Source organism: Phallusia mammillata, chromosome 6 (genome assembly GCF_965637545.1).
Source record: "Phallusia mammillata chromosome 6, kaPhaMamm4.hap1.1, whole genome shotgun sequence".
NCBI classification, from domain to species: Eukaryota; Metazoa; Chordata; class Ascidiacea; order Phlebobranchia; family Ascidiidae; genus Phallusia; species Phallusia mammillata.
Genome location: NC_137257.1, coordinates 19,915,454 through 19,939,606, shown reverse-complemented (window position 1 = coordinate 19,939,606; position 24,153 = coordinate 19,915,454). Strand labels below are relative to the sequence as shown.

General features: G+C 36.9%; 4 protein-coding genes and 1 long non-coding RNA gene across 7 annotated transcripts; 2 read left to right on the top strand and 3 right to left on the bottom strand.

Moving 5' to 3' along the window:
* Positions 1–8: 8 nt before the first annotated feature.
* LOC145233753 (uncharacterized) lies at positions 9–1,432 on the bottom strand. The gene is made up of 3 exons (XM_080098528.1): positions 1,353–1,432; positions 681–836; positions 9–330 (listed from the first exon to the last, which is right to left on the bottom strand). The coding sequence occupies exons 1-3, from the start codon at positions 1,414–1,416 to the stop codon at positions 200–202; spliced, it is 351 nt and encodes a 116-aa protein (XP_079954654.1). The 5' UTR covers positions 1,417–1,432; the 3' UTR covers positions 9–199.
* Positions 1,433–3,083: 1,651 nt separating this feature from the next.
* On the top strand, positions 3,084–5,243 carry LOC145234787 (mitochondrial import inner membrane translocase subunit Tim22-like). The gene is made up of 3 exons (XM_080099523.1): positions 3,084–3,424; positions 4,165–4,352; positions 4,789–5,243. The coding sequence occupies exons 1-3, from the start codon at positions 3,115–3,117 to the stop codon at positions 4,942–4,944; spliced, it is 654 nt and encodes a 217-aa protein (XP_079955649.1). The 5' UTR covers positions 3,084–3,114; the 3' UTR covers positions 4,945–5,243.
* Positions 5,233–15,633, bottom strand: LOC145234785 (tripartite motif-containing 55-like). The gene is made up of 7 exons (XM_080099522.1): positions 14,078–15,633; positions 11,785–11,972; positions 10,843–10,938; positions 10,206–10,358; positions 8,906–9,070; positions 7,895–8,035; positions 5,233–7,222 (listed from the first exon to the last, which is right to left on the bottom strand). Exons 1-7 carry the CDS (start codon positions 14,166–14,168, stop codon positions 7,082–7,084), a joined length of 975 nt encoding a protein of 324 aa, XP_079955648.1. The 5' UTR covers positions 14,169–15,633; the 3' UTR covers positions 5,233–7,081.
* Positions 15,634–16,452: 819 nt separating this feature from the next.
* Positions 16,453–24,139, bottom strand: LOC145234783 (uncharacterized). 3 transcript variants are annotated; one of them, XM_080099519.1, is made up of 16 exons: positions 23,917–24,139; positions 23,830–23,861; positions 22,092–22,173; positions 21,945–22,014; positions 21,511–21,674; positions 21,390–21,458; positions 20,860–20,983; positions 20,669–20,785; positions 19,881–19,950; positions 19,470–19,565; positions 18,911–19,070; positions 18,241–18,504; positions 17,585–17,828; positions 17,443–17,519; positions 16,786–16,941; positions 16,453–16,705 (listed from the first exon to the last, which is right to left on the bottom strand). In XM_080099519.1, the coding sequence occupies exons 1-16, from the start codon at positions 23,963–23,965 to the stop codon at positions 16,587–16,589; spliced, it is 1,893 nt and encodes a 630-aa protein (XP_079955645.1). In that variant the 5' UTR covers positions 23,966–24,139; the 3' UTR covers positions 16,453–16,586. The 3 variants fall into 3 exon arrangements, with proteins under 3 accessions (XP_079955645.1, XP_079955644.1, XP_079955646.1); XM_080099518.1 differs by having other exon boundaries at positions 16,453–16,732; positions 23,917–24,137; XM_080099520.1 differs by lacking the exon at positions 16,786–16,941 and having other exon boundaries at positions 16,453–16,732; positions 23,917–24,138.
* LOC145234789 (uncharacterized) lies at positions 22,169–23,410 on the top strand. The gene is made up of 3 exons (XR_013861349.1): positions 22,169–22,694; positions 22,758–22,860; positions 22,920–23,410. It is a non-coding gene; the product is annotated as an uncharacterized LOC145234789 (long non-coding RNA).
* Positions 24,140–24,153: the final 14 nt, after the last annotated feature.

Here is a 24,153-nt window from a genome sequence, read left to right as displayed (position 1 = left end):
CTCAGAAATGTGCTTTAAAATTTTATTTTTAGCGAAATTAAAACTCCAATTAAACAGGAATATTTAAAAAAAACAATTATTTCCGAGAACTATTGGTATTCACTTACGAAACCCAAAACCAATTATTAAATTCAGGAGAGTAATGGACTGCTAATTATTTTTACAAATAATTATTAGACAAAATCATTGAGGCGTTTGTTTAAACACAGGATGGAGCATAGCTCTTGGTACAACTGCAATATTTAGCGCCAGAGCAGCAGCTTGTTGCATCCGAGTTTAGGCCACAGCAGATGGAACACAAATCGGAAGTGCCTCTCTCATAAAGAGCATCTAAAAAAAGTTCATGCCAATTTACAACGTTTACTGATGTGAAACATAAATTTTTGTTAAAAAAAGAAGCGTTTGAATAACATCAAATTGTTATCATAACCGTATCATTGTAGGCAGTAGTGGGAATCAAATTTTGGTCGGCAGTTTCTATCACAAAAGTTGTATTTTTCAGTCGGTTCTGTTAGAAGAAGTCCACTGACAGTAACCAGAAATGCTAACTAGTTCGCTGATCCCATAAAATTTCGTTAGACGGTTCTATAAAACCGGTGCGAACCGGCTGAATCCCACCATTGTAGTGGTAATTAACTATAGGGATTCTATGATTTTGAGCTTTGGAGCCGTAGACTTACTTGAAAACTCAACAAATGCGGGAGTTTCGTCTTCTCTGGTTGGTCCAGTTTCGTCACATGACAATGGACTGGGTACAACTGCCACGCATTGTACGTTACCACTGCAACATGTGCCAACTCCGTTTACCTGCTGGCAAACACTGCACAAGCCGTCACCTGACATAACAAAAGATCATTTGTCGACCCATAGAACTGATATGAGGTATACTAAGTCTTTTTTTGTTCGAAACCCATATAACAACAAATAAAAAACATAAAATTACAGCTTCAGTATTGTTGTCGAATTTATTAAACCAATTTTAAACACTTCAGACAACTTTCGTGAAAGTATTATAGTTAATTTCATTTCGCAAGGTTTGAACTCATGAATTGAGTTAAGTTCATTTCGTTTGGTGAAAGACATATAGCGACACAATTGCACTGAACAATCACCATGCCTGAAATAGCTGCGTAACGTTAAAACGTTATGGAGCGCAACATAGTGGATGGCACAATTGGTGGATCATTATTAATGGCGCTGCAGTTACACCATGTTATAAGGCGTTATGTGGCAGGTATTATAAGTTATTATAAGTATACAAAATACAACAAACGAATAATCAGTTTGGTGATCACTGTTACCAATTACAGAGTAGCAAAATAGTTTTTCTATTTAATAAAGAGGCATCTTACCGGTTGCAAGCTCGTCCACTGCCACGGCGACACCAACGCAGACCAACAACACTAACAACTTCATTGTTCTCTTAAATTTACTACAAAAATATGAACAAAATGTTACAAGGTAAATAAATCCTACCAGTGTGCTAAAAGCGCTCAGCAGTCGTGATGCAAAATTGTCTTAGTTTTTCGTACGACCGTTGCCTATAGTTTTGTAGGACACAATAGCTGGGTGTGTGTCGATGTCATTATGATGCCATCTGTACGTTTTCCCACAGGTGTATTTCTGTTACAATTTGTTTGCTTTTATTCGCACACTTATGGAAAACGCGCAATTACTATGTCAACTAACGCAATAAAGTATTTTCACAACCTGTTGATTTTGGTGACGCAAAGGGAATAACGCAAAAAAAACAACGCTTCATCTACACAAACAATTCTCAGAAGAATATGAGATAATAGGAAAAACATCGGTACTCCCTTCAATTTAGCCATCTTCGATTGGTGTCATCAATTTCTAAATTTGATTTAGAAAATTTCGAAAAATAACAAAAAAGCGACATATCAGGCTTTGGGTAAAATGCCTAAAGTGGTGCCTTTGGTTTCGGCATAACATTTCAGATTGATTTCGTCGAAAATAGGCAGACATCTTTCAAACACAACTAAAGCACAAATTTGTATTCCGCCTGATGTTTCACGCATAATCTTTTAAACTGCACAATAACTAACATTGCACTAGTCAGTATTATTTTTAGGGTTTATCGCTTTTGGCATATTGTTTTGCCTAGGCTACTCCCGACATAAGATCAGTAATTCATTCGCAAACAAACTAAAAAAGGACGGCCAAGCAGGTAGTCGAACCGGAACTGAACCCGAACCCGCGAACCGGTTTGAGCGGTTAATTTCATTAAACCCGAACCGAACCCGAACCGCTAATTACGATTTTCTAAAAACCCGAACCGGAGTTGAAGCCCATATTTTGTTTGGCGTTGGACCCGAACCGGAACCGAACCAGTAAAAGATGTGGTCTGTTTTATATTTTGTGATTTTTTTTTCAAAACAGCGCACTTAAGAATACGCGAGATAACTTATAGGGCGTGTCAAAAATAACAGTGCACGGGCAAAATTATTTTGGAGTTTGACAAGGCCAGGTAGATGTTGGGTAGAATTAAATTGAAACGAATAAAAATTTGAACCGGTTTAAAAACCGCAAACCGGTTTAAAAACCGCAAACCGGTTCAGACCGGATAATTTGCCCAAATCGGAACAAAACCCGAACCCGAAAATATACATTTTTTAAAAACCTGAACCGAACCCGAACCCTTAAAAACAAAACCAAGTGAACCCGAACCGAACCTGAACCCATATGACAAGCGGTTCGACTCCCTGCGGCCAAGGCAACCTTGAAATTTACTTGTTGAAAATATTAATACAACAAAATAGTTCTGTTGCAATAACACAGCTATTTATAGGCACTAAAACTCACGTGACGACACAAACGATTCGGTTGATTCAGTCAAATTTATTCAACAAAACTGAGTATTCGGTTTCAGTCAGAACCTCGATTGGGCGCAACTTGTCGCACAAACATGTCCGACATTTACAAATATAAAACGTTTTACCACAAAAAAACTCTTATACTTAAATCCGTTTAATTTGGCTTAAAAATGTAGGAAAAATAACGTTAAAAAACTGTGCTATCATCCGATGTAGAACTGTGCCATCATCCGATGTAAGTCGTTTGCAGGGAAAATCCCTTGAAGAATTCGCATGGTGAATGTTTTTGACTGGTGTGGTGTCTGTCTTTTCATCTTTCAAGCTCTTACCCATCCATATTTCTGTTTATCAAAGGTTTTGGGCTTCTAACATGTCCGAAACGAATGGCAAGCATGCCAAAAATTACAATTTTGAAACGCTTAAGTACAGTACTGTGTTAAAATGCCTGGTTGGACCTGACAAAATTACTCGCGATGAACCTTACCCTAGTTTTGGCGGAATACCGACACCTCTTCCCAGTATTAACGAACAACGAGTGGAGAAAGTAATGAACAGCTGCTTGTTTAAATCAGCAATAGCTTGCGTTGCAGGTAAGGTGGTAAAATGTTCAACATAATATGATAAAACATGGTATGCTTTTCCCATTTATCATGTGTCATGCTGCTTTTAATGTAAATGGAAACTCCAAGTGGGAAAACATTGGTATCAATGAAAAATAACACCACTATTTTCTAGTTTGACTTTTAAAAACAGGAGTCAGAAACACAAACATCATGCAGTTAGAAGACTGTTTGATTACCAGTTTACAGATTATAGCAGCTCTTTATGGGATCTCTGGCGTGCAGAGCCACTATATTCCATCTGACCACTATGTACCTAACCTTAAAGTCTGTCACTGTCAGTACTTCATGCTAAATTTCTGTGTGCAATCCCCCACCAAAATGGTGTACGAATTTCTTTTTTCAAAAACTTGCATGTGCAGCAATGCAAAACTAACATTACTATCCAACTGATTTAACCCACACTCTTTGTACTATGTCAAGAAAAATGGCAGCTACATGCTCGTTTTTTAAAATATGTTTGCACTCTTTGCGTATATTGCTTGCTTTGCGCCTGCTGAACTTGGTCTTGCACACTTAAGGGTCGTGCACACGCTTACGTCGGCCGTGTTAGTCCTGCACGCCTAAGATCTCGTGGGGGAACTGCCATGTTCTGCAGACTGGTTGTTAATTATGTGCTTTTAAATGGTTAATTTCTTGGTAACTATGGAAGTGAAGGAAACTTGTTTTTGTTTTGAATGTCCTGTGTACAATTTTTGCAAACATTTTAGGTGCTGGATTTGGGATTGTGTTTGGTTTGTTCACATTCGGAGTGGAATCCCCATCATATGCAGATCCAGCAAAAGTTCCAACAGTTCGTGAGACTGCTAAGGAAATGAAAACGCGGATGGGATCTTATGCTAAAAACTTTGCAGCTATTGGAGCCTTGTATTCTGCAAATGAATGCGCTATTGAAACTGTACGATATACCTTGTTTTATTAGATACTCTTTATACAAACAAAATGTTGTATTTATCAAGGTGAATTCTACTTTGTAGGGTACCTGAGTTCAATGTATTTTGTGAAAGATGTGTTACTTAGAAGTAGAGTAGAAAATTTTTTTGGAAAAGCAAACAAAAAACTAATTTTAAACATAAAAGGCTATGTGATAATTTTGGATGTAGCACAAAACTTAGTGTAATACCAGTTTATAAACTTAAATAAAAAAATGGCAAAGTTGGATCAAAATTTACATGAAGTAACCAATTTTAAAATTTTGTTGGTATTATCATGTCAATAAAAAACAATATTTTGTTAGTGAAAAAAATGATTCAAATTTGTTGTACTTTTTTATTGAGCTTAATTTTCTATACTTTAAATACCTTAGTGTTTACAACTGTTTGTATTTGGTATAGTATCGAGGAGTGGCGGACATGAAAAACAGTGGTGCTGCAGGTTTTGTCACTGGAGGCATTATTGGACTTCGAGCTGGCTTGAAGGCTGGAATTTTCGGTGGAATTGGTTTTGCTGTGTTCTCAACAGCTATAGATTATTACTTCATTCACAGATGACATACTGACAACCGCACCTTGTGGTATCATTCAACTGTCCCACTTTGGTAATATTTTTTACTGGTTACTGGTAGTTTATATCTACCATTTGACCTTAGTGACTTTCTCAGTTACCATTCGTTTCACAACTGGACATTGGTTAAGTGAATTGTATTTGTTTCTACGGTAACATGCAACAGTATTTTCTGAGTTATCTCTTAAACCTAGTGATTTTCAAACATTTTGGACCAAGTGATATTTTGGTCAACCGCTTGCAGACGTAATGAAAATGTGTGACAATAAACACAGTTTCGAGTCCAGAGTTCATGTATTTTGTATTTCGTGAGATGGTTGCCCATTTACACATACCTTTTACAGACTTATTAAAGTTGATTGAGATTGAGAACTTTAAAATTGTTCTCAAACAATGACTAACTGATTCATGTTGTACAAAATTACGCTTGCAGGATTATACAATCTGCCACAAACACTGGCGCCCACTTATGGGGAGGCGGGGAGGCGCCGCCTCCCCGGGTATCTGCGTCGCTGACTACGTCATAAACAAGTTTTGCGCTAATTTATGCACACACAGTTTTGTAGTAACTCTGTACTACTGCACAGTCAACAACTGCCTAGTTTGAACAGACAAACCTTTCTGAAAAATCAAACAACGCATATTGTTACGTCACAAACGTATACTTGAAGTGTTATATGCAGGGTTGCCATACTGTCCTTATTTCTAGGATTTATCCTTATTTTGACTTGAGTCCTTATTTTGTCTTATTTTTAACAATTACAAGTCAAAACCCTGCTAAAATTAAACCTAGACCTGGGGTGTCGTGAGATGCACTACGTGTTTTCTACAAGGAGTTGGAACAGATTGTTCCTGGCAAAAAGAAATATGACATGTGATATGTCAAGGCTCGTATAAATGCAAAGATTCAAAAACGTTTGTTTCGACACGAAAGTCCAATTTGTTCGTGTGTCCTTTGACATGAAAGTCCAATTGTTCGTGTGTCCTTATTTCGAGTTCCATGTCGATGGCAACCCTGGTTATATGCAATGAACCATTGGATAAAAACATGCAAGAAGTGTTTGCTAAAACTCGGTCAGCAACATCGACACAAATTGACATCGTTTACAACGGGGGTAGCCAATTTTTTTTCAGGGTGAGCCGCATAACATGAAAATGACATTAGACGGCCACATCGCTTACAAGCACAAACGCAGCGCCGTTCCGCAATTGTGGTCTACAAAGCGCTTTTGTGGGACCAGCAGGAGCTATACAATATTATTAAGAGATAGCGCTAGTGTCGAACTATAAAATTATGTGACATAAATTACTAACTTCTCATTTATGTCATCACAATTAACAAAGAAAGGCACCTGTATACGCACAGTAACGAAAGCATTGATACTTTAAGTCTTGTCTGTGATGTAACAAACTGTTTTTGGATCATTTTTATGGGTCCTGTGAAGTGTAAAACTAGGTAAACTTAAGACCACATGTTGTTGTGGGAACTCTTTGGTGGCAAATTAACTTTCAACGGTTGACTCGTTATTTTCGAAGATATATATTTAGAACAAAAACCTTCGCGGGCTTTACTTTGGTAATTCCTGATTTAAAATAAACTAAACTTAAATGCGTTACATGCAATTTCCTGTGTAAATAGAAAACATGGTTGAAACCAACCAAACGACCTAGAAACGATTATTATAATGGCTTTTTAGACGCATGTGCGCCTTGTTGCGTAAAAATAAAACATGCTTTGTAATAATTGTTGCGGGGATGAAAAAATGTATTACTGTATAGTTGGGTCGGCATCGGCTGCTAATGTGATGTATACTAGTACCGAAACACTGCAAAGGGTGTAACTTGCGACGTTAAGTGACGTCCGGGCTGAATATTTCCGTCTTTACCGAGTTATAAAATTCTGCCTCCCCGCCGATTTTAGCAAGTGGGCGCCTATGGCCACAAAAATGAACATTGTTGTTGAATGACACTCCATACTTGCATTCCCCACAAAACATTTGTTTTTTGCGCTAGATGTCATAAAAATAGGATTTTTCTACATGGACGTTTGCAGAAAATGAATACTATCATGACTGTTATCTTTTATAAATTACTAAACCGACGCAAATTAAAGCCATTTCACTACTAGGTGGTTGAGGTTTTCGATAAAAGTCGATTAAGGTCTTCAACTTTGGTTGACAAACCAACGTCATCGAGCTTTTTTAAGAAATCAGTTGGTCCGTCGGTGTCCAATACATCTTGAATTTGGTGCAAAAGTTGACGGGCCTGCGAAATAAATAATCAAACCTTATAGAACAGTTACAGCATAGATTCAGTATAACGCCTTCAATGGGCCCGGCGTACTATAATTTCTATATGAGTGTGCCGTGATCACTGGTCTGCATCGACGCTTCAGGGCTGATCCCTGCTACTATGCCTTAACTGCATGTGCAGCATACGAGACAGGCAAACAGTGCTTGTGATTCGACTTTCGGCTGGTTCCCCAATTAGCCTGTGTAGCTCAGTTGGTAGAGCGCGAGTTCCGGAAAGACTCCTGTCGTGGTTTCGAATCCCAACACAGGGTAGATTTTTTCCATCCTACGCCTTGCTATATGGTGGTAAATGCTCGGTGACCGACAGCTTCGGTACAACGCATCCACTAGGCCTGGCTTTAAAATCCATTGACAGCGATGTACAAGTCGGGAAACTGGGTTTTATTTGTTGTTTGAAACATATTGCGCATATGCTCTGTTTTTATGGGTTTTTAGTTTGTTCGAAAGTTGAAAAAAGTGTGTGTGTAACCGTATATTTAGTGTGTGTGTAACCGTATAACCCCCTTTAAAAAAAAGCAAGCATTAAACTTAACACTAAAGACAAAAAGTCAAATCCATACAAGAAACAGTCCTGTTAATCAAGTTTATCTACATTAGTCGTTCTTGAAGTGTTCAAAAAGATTACCTCATTAAACTCTACTCTCAAACCCTTGATTTCCTTTTGTCGTTTTCCCTTTTTCCGTTCAACAATGCCGTCGATATCAGCATACATGGCCTGTCGCCTCTTCTCGATTTGACCAATCATGGCATCGCACTCCTTATCAACCTAAAAGCACCGGTTTATGGTTTTTCGTTTTTTTTTTTCAAAAATTGAAATAACGATTCACCTCAGATTAACTGCATAAAAACGAAGTAGTTTCAATTTTGTCACTTATTTTGTCACCAAAGTAAGTTTTAATTTTGTCACTTATTTCTGCTAGTCGCTTGTTGACATATATCAGCGTTTAATTCAGTGTGAAAATTGACCAATTATTCATAACTGGGATCAGCCCTGAAGCATTCATGCAGACCATCACGACTTACTTATGTATAAATCACAGTACGTCAGGCCCATTAAAGGCGTCATACCGAATTAGCCGGCCACCAAGCATTTTCATACACGATTTTCACATGCCATACTATGGTGACAGGCTGGTTCGGTATAACCCCTTTAATGGACCTGACGTACTGTGATTTGCCAGTATAGTTTGCTACTGAGCGTGGTAATTAACATTGCTAAAACTTTTGTGTTGATGTTAATAATATAAGTTAAATTACAGAGCCTGTTTAATTTTAATAATTTTTAAAGAAAGGCTGTTTTTTAAACTTTGTCCAGATTTCTGTTAACCATGGTACTCAGCCCATCGAAAAGATGGCCAAATGGTTAGAGCAGTCTTGTTGTGTTCACAAGGTTGTTGGTTCTAATCCCACACTGCCACCTGTGTACAATTAAGAAACCCAAGCTACATTGCTCATACCCAGTAGAATCCGATAGGTTGAACCTAATTAAAGTCACTAACTTCCTAAAGCAACGGCCCTCCATTAATATAGGCAACTCGACAATGGTCATTGTGAGCATAACGCATTAAGGCGTTGCCCATCCACCGGTGATAAAATTAAGGCAAACAACCCAATGATTTACTCGTAAGTATAATACCTTTTCTTTTAGCTTTACTCCTTGGTCTTCCATTTCAGTAACAACTCCCTCTGTTTGCAAAATATTGCTGCCAATTTTCTCTATTTTTCCGGATAACACGTCGGTTGTTCCTTGCAGTCGTCGCCTTACTGCCTTAAACTTCTTCAAAACTGCGATAGGAGCTATCTAAGACACCCAACATAAACGTATGTAAGATTCTGTTATATAACATAGGTTTACTGCACATAGTTGTTGTTTTTTACTTTTTAACAGTGATCCTCTGCAAGCTGCAACCAACGAAAATTATAAACAATACAGTACGGAAAAATCATAGTATACGTCAGGCCTATTAAAGGCGTTATACCGAATCAGCCGGTCTTCCAAGTATTCCCATATGGCAAGGCACAGGCTAGAATGCTGTGGGATTCGAACCCACGACAGGTGCATCTGCATCTCTGGTCGAACTGGCGATCCCCTACCACGAAGCTGACATGTGCAGCATACAAGGCAGGCAACGGTGCTTGTGATTCGACTTTCGGCGGTTTCTCCACTGAGCCTGTGTAGCTCAGTTGGTAGAGCGCGAGTTCCGGAAAGACTCTTGTCGTGAGTTCAAATCCCACAGCAGGCCATTCTAGCCTGTGCCTTGCCATATGGGAATGCTTGGAAGACCGGCTGATTCGGTATACGCCTTTAATAGGCCTGGCGTACTATGGTTTATCGATAAGTATGCCGTAATCGCTGGTCTGCATCGACGCTTAAGGGCAGATCCCAGTACGAATACATTCATCTTAGGCCAGTGGTTCTCAACCTTTTTTACTATGCGACCCCCTTTAGAGATTTTCTAACACCACGCGACCCCTTTACACACACACACACACAGGAAGTTTAACTACCAGCATGTGTTGATTGTGTTCATCACACATTTCCAATCTAACGTGGCTGCAATAGTTCGGCGTTTTGCTGTATTCCGGAAAACGCCTATTTTTCACTAACTATTTCACTATTTCGTGTTTTTTTTATGTTAAGAAAAACCAAAACCCGCAATTATAGAAGTATACAATCGCAAATATTGTTGCGCCCGTTCTAAATCAAACGGTCGTGTGAGTTACTTTATGCTAAACAAAAGTCACAGGGAAAGTTTTTTTGATACAGATAAAATAATTCCGTGTTCGATTGCGTCTCCGCGACCCCCTCAAAAGTGCTTGGCGACCCCTTGGGGGGTCGCGACCCCCAGGTTGAGAAACACTGTCTTAGGCTAAGATTCTTAGCGATACAGTACGGTTTTCGTTTCTAAAATATGAGGTTTTGAACGTTAAATCACCTTATGATCCTTGTGTTTGTCGTCCAATGCGCAAAGCGGGCAGAGATTGGTGTCGCATGTTTCACACCACATGAGTTTCTCCATGTGGAACTCTCTATGTCTCTCGCATGCCGGATATCGTATCTTGCTCTCCTGCTTGAAACGCTTTACTGCCTGCAGAAATAATGCAGATTTTATCATTAAGTTATGCGCCTATCTTTAACAAAATCGGTAACTGTGTTTTGAATGTTATTTTCTCTCACATTATTTACACACTGTGTCAGTATATTTTTGAATAAATTTAGCTGGCTAAGTAGCCCGTTGCTGGAATGGCATAATGTCAAACAGCCTTAAACGCCTTGTTCAAGACGATTATCTATTATTGTCTATTGTGTTTGCTGTCTTGGTATTTTCTGAGGCTTCAATGTATATGCTGTTAATCAAACCTTTGGGGCATAAACGGGCTTCTCGAACACATTTCGGGTTCGGGCTTGTACTTTTAGGTTCTGGCCTCAATTCCAGACCGTTTACAATTCTGTGCTTTTATACCTTTGTCAAAATCGGCAACGCCATTTTGCATAACATTTTCTGTCACATTATTTCCACGAGGTAGCCTACACCCGGGTGATTATAATGTTCTTAGAAAATTGTTTTTTACCTGTTCAATGTTAATGTTCCTTGGCAGACTGCTGACACCTTCTGGACCATACTTGATGATATTTCGACATGTTGGACACAGAAACCTGTTCCGTTGCTGCAAAACAATAAGGTTTAGTAAAAGAACCCATTTCAGACGTTTAGATGAAAGTTAGTTGCATACAATAGTGAACTCGAATACAGAATAGCAAGATTTTGAACAAATATATTGTATTTCTGTTTTATGTAGTGCCTATAGTTGCACCGGCAAAAAGCAATAAGTAGATGGTGTCAGGCAAACCCGAGGTATAATTATACACACCTCAGCACAAACCAGCGGGACAAATCACCTGTTTGACTCGTGTGTCAATTACTGCCTTGCACTGCCATAAGTAACAATAATACCCAGACGGCACTTCACTGACTTAACAGTTACTTTGTCAGCTGAATAAATCAGTTGCCGTAGGGCCGACGTAGTCGTTACACCAAAATTAAAAAAATGCAGTCCTGTGTTTTCATTATTAACATTATTATTTAACATTAATGATTTTTAAAGAAAAATTAGATCAAAGCTATTTTTCCTTAAACACAAAGTGTTTATTTGCCTTATTTGTATTTTACGCAAAGAATTTTTTGACAATTTATGGAGCTCTATCACCTAGTGGGCATAGCCTGCAATTAGGTATCATAATTAGATTGTTCCTTTGGCAAAAGCTGCCATGCAACCATGGTTGACATTACAAATGTTACTAACTTACAAATAAGAATCAGACAACACATTTCTTCGGGTCTGGTTCGGGCTTTAAAGTTAAAAAGCGAGGTGTTTCAGACTATTACGCTCGTCCACATTTATGTAGTAATTTCATTTTATTACCTCGATTTAAGGTTAATTTGATCTTTGAAAAAACGCGTTAGAGGTCTTTTGGTGCACTTGGCTCTGCTTTTACTACTGATTTGTAGTTACCTGTAGTACAGGGTCAGCAGCCTCGATCAAGTGGGCTGCACAAAACCGACAAAATGTATGAGAGCAGGGAAAAAATACAGGCGTGTCGAACAGTTGGCGACAAGCTGGACATTGTAACTCCACCGGCACCGTGGGAGGGTCCAAAAATATCGAAGAAGACTGTGTGGTCTCCGTTGCTGTACTATAACCTGTCCAACAAGTTGTTGGCAACAACAGTTTATGTAGAAATGTTGGCTATTTGTAAAGCAGGACAACATCTATAGCAGTGATTCTTAACCTTTTTGTAGTCACCAGACATGGGGCAATTCGTATTCGAATGCATTCGAATACAGGTTCTGCCACCTTCGTGCTGTGTTCGAATGATTTTGGCTTTCGTTCGATAGTGCATGAATACAATTCGAATAGTTGATGTTATCTTTTGAACCAACAATTCATGAATACAAAAGCTTGAGTAAAGTTATTCGAATACAATTCGAATTGTTCTAGGTTTTTGCCAACCCAAGAATTTGCAAATTCGAATACACGATATTTTTTACGAATACAATTCGAATTGTTGTCGGCCTTTGGCAAGGTAACAATTCGTAAAATCGAATACATGACTACATTTTTACGAATACAATTCGAATTGTTGTCAGCCTTTGGCAACGTAAGATACGTAAAATCGAACGCATGACTACATTTTTACGAATACAATTCGAATTGTTGATTACCTCCAGACTAGGAGTAGTCGAGAATATTTTGCTATATATTGTTGCCAAATAGATTCGAATACAATTCAAATTGGCAGTGAATGTGACCTGATTTGACAAGTTTTTGTTTATGTTACGAAACAATGACACATAGAAGTTTAATTGTACCGTTACATAAATGGAATTGTGTTACAAAGCTTGCAGCATTAGGTTGTTCTCACACATGACAGGTGTAGCGTGTTCATGAAGCAATCATCTTATGTAAATTTGGTGAAATTTATATAACGGAGACTTAAATCAGTCAAGCTGAGGTGGCAAACAAAGCTCGTTGGTTTACATTTTTACCAATAAATTTGCAATTCATAAACCCATTACCCATGTTACTTTTTGATCGAATACCTTTTAAGTTTCGGGGCTCGTTTATTTCTTTTATTTTCCGCAACTGCAAATATCCGAATCGGTGCATTCGAATTGTTTGCTTCTTACTACAACTGAACAATTTTGGAATACAAATAACTAGAACTATTAATTCGAATTGCTACTTCTCAAAAAGTACGAAGTATTCATGAATACAAATACACGCTTGGGGTTTATTCGAATAGTATTCGAATTACACGTTGTTGTTTTTTGGTCAACTATTCATGAATACTAATACTTGACACGTTTTATTCGAATACAATTCGAATTGCTGCCACCTTAACATTACGAAACAATTCGTGAATACGAATACTTGACTCGCATTATTCGAATTGTCGAACTTTAAAAAGTGCGTAGAAGTCATGAATACGAATACATGTCTTGGTTTATTCGAATTACTTGTCGTTGTAGTTTGATCAACAATTCATGAATACAAATACTTGACTCGTTTTATTCGAATACCATTCGAATTGCTGTCACTCAAAAATTACCAAAGTATTCATGAATTCGAATACAGTCATGCAGGTATTCGTAAAGTATTCGAATACAGGACGCGTGTATTCGACCCCATGTTTGGTAGTCACGGACCCCTTTTATGAATTTTGTAAGTCTGCGGACCCCCAACGCAATTTACCATTCACGTTTCTTGCATTATACCCTGTCATGCTTTAGAAGCATTTAAATCCGCCTTCACAGTCCTTTAAAATCAATGAGGTTTCTGTATTTTATTGGCCAACGCATCGAATTGATAATATTTCTGGTATATATAACTTCACAAATCACTTGTCCTATAAAGTCTATTTTTGTCCATGTGTGTTATAGTGTCACAATAGCGAAAACAATTACAAAAAGTATATGTTCTGAACAGCGTGCACTCGTTTGCAGGATTGTAAAAACGGTTGAGAAACCTAAAAATACTCTTCTGTTGGTTAATGCTACTCAACATATTTCCCTCCGTGGACCCCCTGAAACCATCTCATGGACCCCTTGGGGGTCCCCGAACCACAGGTTAAGAACCACTGATCTATAGGATACGTTTGCAAACTTTAGTTCTAGTCTATTGAAACAAGATTATATGCAACCACACCCTTTTATCGAAACGCATATTATCGTGAACATTTGAAGCTATTCACTAGTTGTAAAACGAAATTGCCAATGAATACTAAACAGGCTAGGCCTATACCTACCATGCGAGGTTGAGCTAAGCATTATATTTTTCCGACCATTGTTGGCACTTTCAATCGTCATGTAAGGATTGGAGGAATACCGCGAAGACATCTTTCGCAACAAGTTCAAATAGCTAGCCTAAAGCTGATTTTTTTAAATCATAATGAAACATTTTACCAAACAACATTCAAATTGAAACTCAAGGTAGACAAGCCCGCCATTTTTCCTGGCTAGTCGATAGTTGCATTATTGGCGAATTATAAGCTTATAACTTTTCTAACTTTAAGAACATTACTCCATTAATCAGGCCCAGTACTTTTAGTGGTCTGATCCAGCAGTTGTCAACCAAGCAGCAAATATCCAGTTACTTTTTCTACCTCCAGAAGCGACATACAACCACCGAAAGCGTACAAAAAACTTGATGTTAATTACTCCTTTAACCGTAAAAATAAAAACAGTAGGGGAGATGCGGGACCATTGGGCCAAAATTCAGTTTTTCAAGACTATTTCTTTGAGTTCGAAAGAAAAATTGCCATTGAACACCTGTACTAATACTACACGTTTTAACACACTTACACAAGGGCATAACTTTCTGATTTGGAAAGGAGTTGGCAAGATATTCCGTTTTAAAAATTGCAAAAAATATGGCTCAAAGGTCCTTACCCTTGGGGACCATTGAGCCTCGCATAAAGGACCTTTGGGCCAGTATTTTCATGTGATATTCTGGACCATTAAACCACGCATGAGGGAGCTTATTAAGTGTTGTTTTGAAAGTAGAACAATTTTATTGAAAAAAATCTAATATTAATAAAAAGAAATAAATTCAACCAGCATCAATAGCTTCATAGGCCGAGGACCTTTGGGCCATGCCCAATGGTGTAAAGTCAAATGGCCATGCCCAATGGTCCTATGAACAACTGGCTCAATGGTCCTGCATTGCCGCCATTACGAACTTATCTAACTGAACTACGTTACACAGATTAACTTAAGAAATACTAATGCTCATCTAACGCTACAATTACCTAACTAATATCCTGCAAACTTCGTGTTTTAACTTGCTTTCTCTTATAAAGAAATTACAAAAATGTAAAGGAGCAAAATATTTACTTTCAAGCTGCGAAAACTTAGTTATGCTCACAGTTTCTTCTGTAAGTGATTGACCTTCTTGTTGTTACAGCTTTAAAACTATTGCAACATAAGTACTTCAACGTATGACTGAGAACTCGCTACAGCGGCCAGTTTCAGAGAAACGCATGATGGCCCAAAGGTCCTTCATGCCCAATGGCCCCGCATCTCCCCTACTCTTCCTTGCATAAACCCTTTTTTATAGTCAGCAGAAAACGTTATTTTTACTAACAAATTTTGTCCAGCTATCTTTCCTACCTCAATAGTTGACAAAAAACGACAACGTTATGTTTAAAATTTGCATCGCTTGATGAAATTCTTGGCGACACGAGTCCACCGTTCATTTCAGCTCTGTTATAGCAGCAGTTCACTGTAGGTTGTAGCCAGCAAAACTGTAAAACACCTATTCCCAGAATAGATTTGAGGTTGGTTCTATATTCAGTCTCCCTACTCGAAGTAAAGTGTAGCGTTCGTGAACAGTAAACGTCACAATGCCCGGGGCTATTTTAACAACAAATTCACATTTTCTTGTCCAAGACGAGCAGGTTAACTACGTAATAGCGTTGTTTAAATGACGTAACAATTGCCTGGAACAGCTGTGATTGAGATGTTTAGTGGTGAACACTGTTCCGCAGAAAGTTTAATCGCTTTTTCAAGGATTGAATTGGAATTAATATCAATCACTTGAAAAACTGGAACATGAAAATAATTCTTATCTAGCATCTATATCAGTGGTTCTCAAACTTTTTTATTGCCGGGGTCAAATGGTAGTTTTTTAAATTGTGCAAGGAGCCGCAAAAAACGGGATCTCAGAAAATCACTAAAGATTATTACCAGTCAAGCTAAAATAGCAATTTTTTGTGGTTTTCTAAAAGTTTGGTGCGAGCCGCATGCGGCCCTGATGGCCACGTTTGAGAATGACTGATCTATTTGAAGACCCTTGGTGTATTTGCAAGTAGGACTACTAAAAAAAAAACTTTTTTAACATAACCTATTCCAGAAATTTAATTGCGTTAAAGAACCCCTTTTGCTTGAAACGCCATTGTTTATTTGCTTTTTAGGTTATTTTCCAAAAGTTTTAACTGTTATGGCAATTATTTTTCCCATTTAATAAATATTAGTAACTTAAGTGTCTTGAAGTGGAATGACGGTTTAAAATTCTGAAATATACTTCTAGCGATTGACGTCTTCGTACAACCTTGGTGTCAACCCAAATACCGTTGCACAATTTATTATTCGTGCTGCGCCTATGCAAAAAAGTTTCCATATGTGCGACAAGCGAATGCAGTGCCTTTTATTTGGCAATAAATCGAAAAACACAAATAAAAATGCATAATCTTAAAAAAAATAAGAACCTCTGCAAAAAAACGAAATAAATCAAAAAATGCTAAAATTTCTGTGTTATCAGTCAGTTATGGCTGGCATCCATTCATCAAGTTGTTGCAATTTACAATCCTCCCACTCATCCATTAAACCAGATCGCTCATCCTCCTCGTTGCTATTAAGCTCGTCCAAGTTCCCGCCTAAAAACGGGTCATCTATCTTTTTTCCTAGGCCAAAAAGTGTAAATTGTTGTGGAACATAATTTACAAAACAAATTTACCTTTTATTTTCTCAGGCGATTGTTCAACCCAAAAGTCTTTGCCAGAAATGTTGGAACTTTTTGAGCTTTTCTCGTTTGCAGACAGACTATTCTGACTGCCACATTTTAAACTCAAATCAATCGGTTCATCTCCATCTGATTCGACTCCTGATGGGTCTACATGCGATTTTTAGTTATATTTTTACTGGGAAAAATTGTTGGCTAAATGCCAGCAAATAGCCTGCGCAATAGTGAAATCCATGCGCTACACCTACTATAGTAAAGCTTTCCGAAAAATGACCTTACACAAACGTAATTCTGTACACAGCTACATTGATTTTACTTTCTGATCTAACGTGTCAACATTTAGCGAAATTCATGGTTTCGATACAATTATTTCAATTCGCTTGTCTAAAAAATCGTTTTCTTGTCCTTTAAAACTAAGTGAATGGCAAATGATATTAAAAAAAAAAATCTTTGTCTGTTTTCTGTGACTGGATAAGGTTTAAACAAGTAATACTCAATTCTTTGTTACCATTTACAAAAAAGGCGTTATTAAGCAAATTCCCGAGACAGAATCTATACAAACAGCCATAAATATTCATGCCCTTGCATATGCACAGATGTCTTTTTGGTATCCTTGTCTGCAGCTTTTATCAAAATTGCTTATTTTCTTACCTTTATCACTTCCACACAAAATCGGACTAGGAGGATTTTCAATTGAAATCAGATGTTCTTCATTTTTAGTGGGAGTACTGAAAAACAAAAAAATGTAAAGTATGTTTTTTAATTGACAAAAATAAATCACCAATCAACATACTCCAATTCCATTGTAAAAATTTCTGAGTTCAGCTTTAGTTTTTCTTCCACAATTAAACAAGCGAGGTGCTTATCCTGAGACCCTTTTAGTGGTTTGTCATCTTTATTTGTAACACACTTCTGGGACTGTTGAGTTGCCATGCGTGATGGTGCAACAAAACATGGCTTCTTTCTTGGTTGTGGCACAGGAACTGAAGTACTTTTGTTGGGCTTTATATCAATTGACATATCATTTCCCTTTTTATCTGGTGAAAAAACAAAGTAGTTCAAATATATGAAGGGTCAGTGAAAGATGGACTTTTTCATGGTGTGTAAGGGATTTGTTAGAAGGTCACACCCAAAAAATACAGTAAACCTCTCAGTTAATACCGGCCCTAATGGACTAAAAAAGTTCCCTTGGTTAACCGATGTCGATTAGTTAAATCTTACCAAATTACAAATCATTCGTACTGCAAGTTGTGTCTGAATACGGCGAAGCTCCAGATTAACCAAAGTTATTATACTGACAACAATATATTGGCCACTCTGCTCAATATTCGTCAATTGAAACAGGTCCATAAAGATAAAAAAATGTTAACTGACTACTTGACTACACAATTCAGAGTCCATGTTTAGGAGTCGGCTGTCTACTTGACTACAAATTTAGACTAACCTCACCTTTAGAAGTCATTAAATCACTTGACTTGAACTCTTTGTTGCCAAAGTGTTTAGTGGTCTTATGGGTCGACTTGGAAGGGTTAAATTCATCATTTGTACTGTCCCAATAATCATTTGTGCCTTTATTAGGGACTTCATCTGCCTGACAGTTGTCATCTGACTTGCATTGGTCAGGGGAAACTTGCGGCACAACATGATCTTTTTCTGGACTTGGGCATCTTTTGATGCTCTTTGAAGACTTTCGATGGTGGTTTTTACTTTTCTCTGCAAGTAACATTGAGACATTAAATTGGGCAAAAGTTATTGTATGTGTTGCGTAGCTATGATTTGATTTTTGATAACTTTCAAACTGGCAGTAAAAAAATAATGACCAAATTCTTTCACAATACAGTCATGTCAAGAAAACTTTGTTTACGGGACAAAAAATGACATTTTGAGTATTATAACACTTTATCAAGCATACACTGCATATGTAAAGCTTGGTGTGCATGCCCTATTTTGTGGTTTCTCCAATTTAAGTTGTCACATTTAAAAAATGGACTACAGAGTCACAAATTCCTCCTTAGTTTACAATTCACCTTACGAAATAAAAAATATGCATTGATGCTCAACCACAAAACAGTTAATCTAGTCAGATTTTTATGTGTAACAGCAAATCTATTTGACATACTAAATCTTCTTGAGGTCCAATCATTCTTGCCACTTTTCCAGTCAAATCTTTTCTCAAACCCATACTTTTGCAGTCTTTCTTCAATGGACATCTGGATAGCTGCATCTGCAACTGATACCGCCACCTTCAGTTCTTCTCGGTATTCCTTGGTTTGGTCTTTCTGAAAAAGATAATCAAATTTTGTAAGCAAGAGCAATTAATTTCTTTGTAACTTTTTCAATTAACTTATTTGGTGTTGATAATTTCAGACTGTGATTTTTGATTTTCTTGAAGCTCAGATATAGTAGAGCCATTACTATATATAATTAAATTTAAACATTCGACCCCCTAATATACTTCGATCTACTAGGATGAATAACAGCGACTTAATTCCATCTGAGCTACAAGAACATCATATACACATATTTAAGATGTATACCATTCAAGACATTACAGAAATAAGAACATGGACATTAATTGCCAATTATGTCACACTTTAAACTTAGACACTTAACAAAATTGTACAAACACATGCAATCAATATTTAAAAGAAATGCTCTGCAAATTTATAACAACGTACAAGCTTGAACGGATTTTTTATGTATGACTCTACAAAACGAGAGGGGATCCATGCCCTGCTGACGTTGTCATCCAAGAACACAACATGATACCGAAGCTACAAAAAAATACAAGATATTTTTATTTTGGTACTGGAAACTTGAATTTCCAAATCTTCACACAGAAAAATCAAACTTGCATTGGCTCATACAAATTTATCAATTAAACATAACTGAGTAAGCATTATAAAAACATAACTATAAATTTGCATAACTGTCAGTCTGCAAAGGGTAAACTAAAATTTTTCTTCCTTACTATAACTAACACTAACAGGCTTTTTAATTTACATGTACCTTAAATCAAATCTTGTACGATCACTGCAAGGTTTAGTTCTACTCTCTACAAAACATATTCTTATATATACTTAACCTACCACATTGCCTTGTCCATCATACTCATAGAACATATTGTAATCAGGATCACTGTCTACCATAGCTGGCCACCTTGCAAATACAAAACAGTTATCAAATTTATACTGTACTGACATAACTCTGACTGAACCAAAAATACTGTTAGCTAATGGTCTGAGCTAAATCCGGACAAAAGGCTAATGTTAAAATTAGTTTTCACATGCATATAGTAAATACCAATATTGGCATTTCTGGCAAAATAATGTTTATGACTTATGTACAAAGTACAATACAAAGCCTCCTGTTTCATTTTGTTGCATATTGAATCTCAAACTGTATGCTATTATTAGAAAAAAACAATGTCCAGGTTAATTGCATTACGGAGCTTAGTGAACTACACACACATTGAGTTGAGTTGATTTTGCTTGTTGAAAAAGAAAACATAGCAATACAATTGCACTAAAATAGTCACAAAGATAAAAATAGCTGCACTCAGTTGAAAAAGTGACGGGCACAATTGGTGGATGAGAGCGCTGCAACTACTCTGCATTGTGTGACTTGGGCTCACAAGAAAATTAGGTTGGCACATTGTGGGCAAACACACCTGGGGTTGGGACATTAGTGGAACCAAATAAGGGAACCTACAAATTAACCACCTGGGCTCAACAGTAAAAAACCTGCCAGGTCTAACCAGAATTATATGTACTTGTTATTCTCTATTACCAATATCTTGTTAAATCATTTTTTTTTACTTTACCACTCCAATATTCAAAACTTGATAAGAAGGTATACTGGATTCAAGAATACTTACGGAGGATAGCCAGGCATTTTTGCCCAGACAATTGAGCCAGCATTGTATTCACTATAGATGAAGTGGTCGTCTGAGTGGCTCATACACGAAGTCCAGTCAATTTCTGGGGCAGAGCAACTAAAAAATTGCAAAACTGGCATTGACAACAAAGAAGTAATATAAATATATACTTGTTTTCAATTAAATTGTACCTGTTCTGCTCAGTGTCAGTATTAAGCGCGCATGTCCAGTATTCTGGTAATGAACTTGGGTCCACACAGTTTGGTAGAAATCTCCACTTTAGACAGTCTTTGGCTCCACATTGGACCCAAACACCTATTACAGTAGATTCAAGGATTTACATGTTGTATTTAAAACGTTATGTATTCTTTCTAAAAAATACAATTCTGCACTATATTTTGTCAAATTTAGCTGAAATACTAATGTTACATTATTAAATCAGTTTTGAAAATAACTTTACATTGAGTATTTGATTTTAAATTAAAAGTTTCTTTGGTATAACAGCTAAAGGTGGTATAACATTAACACTGGCTGGCTCAAAATACCTTCATTTAAATTACATGTGTTTTTGACAATAAGATTTTACAATAAGAAAGTAGAAATGAAGTGTTTAAAATAACACCAAAAATGTTGTGGTCTAACAAACATAAAAAATCTAATTCATGTATTACAAATAAACGTTAACCATACACCTCACAGTTTAGCAGTTAGTACAGTTTACCCATCATTAGATACTTCTTTTTCGGGCAGTCTGGGCTGGATTTGTGTTTTCTATTTTCAGAGAGTTGACCTAAAATACATTGTCAGTAAGATATATAGAAGAACTAAATAGCATAAGCCACCTTTATTTCGAGATGATTTATATTCCAGAGCTTTTCTTTTGTGAAAGGAATTGTCTGTCTTTGTTTTCTTTTCTTTAGTTGGTTTTAACAAGTGTTGTTTGGGTGGCTTGTTGTTTTCCTCAGGGGGACTGGTGTTTGGGGTTACTTCATTCACCGCTTGTACACTTAATCAAATTTGTAAACCAAAATGTAATAAATTTCTTGCAAATGGGGATAAAGTAAAACATGTTTTATAGTTCTTGTAAACAAGTTTCAAAAATGCATATAATTCTTCAATCTTTTTGAAGCAATTGTCCAAAATATACGATTGCACAAAAGTTGTTCTTAAAATATGTTTTAAATGGTGTGCCCATCTGTATTGTAGTATATTTTAGATCATATTAATGAATGTGCTGACAATAAACTAAGTAAAAAAATAGCAAAAAAAGACATACGTCAGGGGTGACAAATTCTGTATTCTCTCTGCATACCCTTCCAAAGTCTCTGTTGGGCAATGTTCTTTATCTGCAAAAAAACGATTATTGTCCGAATATATATATTTACTTGCTGAAATCAACAAAAAAACAATCAGTTCAGTGTACTTGTTATGTTGCCAGCTGCAGCACGGGAAAGAACACTTGCAAAAAGATCATCATATTGCTCATCACTCAACCCAACATTTTTCTGAAAATCATGTGGTTTAGCAAAGAGTTAAGCAAGATTCACACCAGACGCGGTTGGCGGATAGCGACGCGTTTTTGCGTTCGACGGCAAGCGACGGGGTATTCACACCAGACAGCGACTTGCCGTGACGGCGTGATTTTCTCGGTTGAAGCGGCTGACTGCTGGATGAAAAACTTGATATTCGGCGGATGTTCGACTTGTTTACGATACATTTCTGCGTGATTTGGGTCTTTTTGTTTGTAGGTGGATTGTTTTATTGTTCTCTACCAGAAAAATAATAATGTGATAGTATTGGTACAAATTATCTTGTTTTAATTGTTTTTTAACTTTTTACCAGTGGTTTCAAGAACTTTTATTTACAGCTTTTTGATGATTCTTGGGTAGTCAACTGGTCATTTTTTATGAATTAATTTTGTAATTATGTAACCACAACTTTGCAAAAAGAAAAGTACAAGAGAGGTGCTGCTGTTGAAATCTTACCAGGATGGAAACACTATTCATATGAGCCTATGGCCCTATGTGTAGGTGAATTTTGGTATAAATTCTAAATGTATTGCTTCTTTAACAACTATGATTTGTTGCAGAACTTTTCCTAATCTACATGTCTATGACTGATTCTGCAACTCCAGTGCACCTGTTCAATAAACTTCATGGCAAGAAAAGAAAATGTTGTGTATGGATTTCCAGGTTGGCATACTTGAATAAAAATGTAGTTTCTGCTGATCAACTGTTTCATATGTTTCCAGAGTTTAAGACATGATTTTGTGACATGTTTGTCTGACCATAGAAAGGAATTTCCCTATGAAAACCTCATCAAACATCACATTGCAAAATGGTGAAGTTACAAACTTAAGAGAAAGAGATGCCACAAGCCAACGAATACACTTTTTTCCTCACATTTGACACCATCTGGCAGCATTGTGATTGTGCAACAATGTGCAAGTTTATGCACATGCATCTTCTTACATTTAAGCTTTTTTATGTGTTGTTATATGATTGTTTTCTTTGCATTTATGCAATCTTGTGTTTTCTAAATTGTGTTCATTTATGTTATTGCTTCTATATTGCCAACTTTGAAACATAAAGTGTCTGTAAAACAGGAAAGTGTGTTTCAACAGCAATGACAGAAGTAAACTAAATCCAATATTGCTGTTGCAATTGTTTTTGGAAACATTTTACAGTGGGATGACGATCAACATCATATTTTGTCACAAAATAAACTAAACAGAATTTCGTATCAACTTTCTTAAGACGTAGAAACACTCAATATTTCGAGCACATTGACCCAGTTTTCTTAGCAACGAAAGTCGTTGACGCCAACCGCATTGCCGGTGTGAAGGGTCAACGTCGCGCCAAACGTTACGCGGCAAATCCGCCAACGACCGCCGGCGCTGACATCGCTAGCCGTCACCGTCAACACAAACATAGAATTTTGCCAAAGAGTTTTGCAATGAACTATTTACCCATATTATCTGTTCAACAGCAAACTAATAGTCTTGTTGTGCCTCTACATTAGAGTCTACAACGTAGAGTTTAAATGCAGCAATACATTGTACAAAACGATAGGTTTTTTTAATCCGACTCAACAATCAGAAGTGCATTTTCGCTTCATTAGCACAAATTTTCCGAAGTTAAGAAAAAGGGTGAGAAACTTACCTCCATGTCAGTTTTCTTTGTCGATTTGGTTTCTGAAAAAAATCAAATCTTTACTAGTTTGTTAAATCTTTATTATGAGCAACTCACCATGACTTTGAGATTGTGGGTTAAATTTGGATTGAAATGACGGCTTCATTGCAACAACTTTTGTTTAAAAGAAACGATCAAAATATGCTCAACTAATAACTGACTTTAACCGGAACTCAACAGGCAACAAAAGCAAACAAAATTCCCGCCATTTTGATCAGAAGATTCTAGCAAAAATAATTGGTTCATCAACTTAGTTTTAGTCCAAGTAAGTAATTGAAATAAAAAAGACAAGAC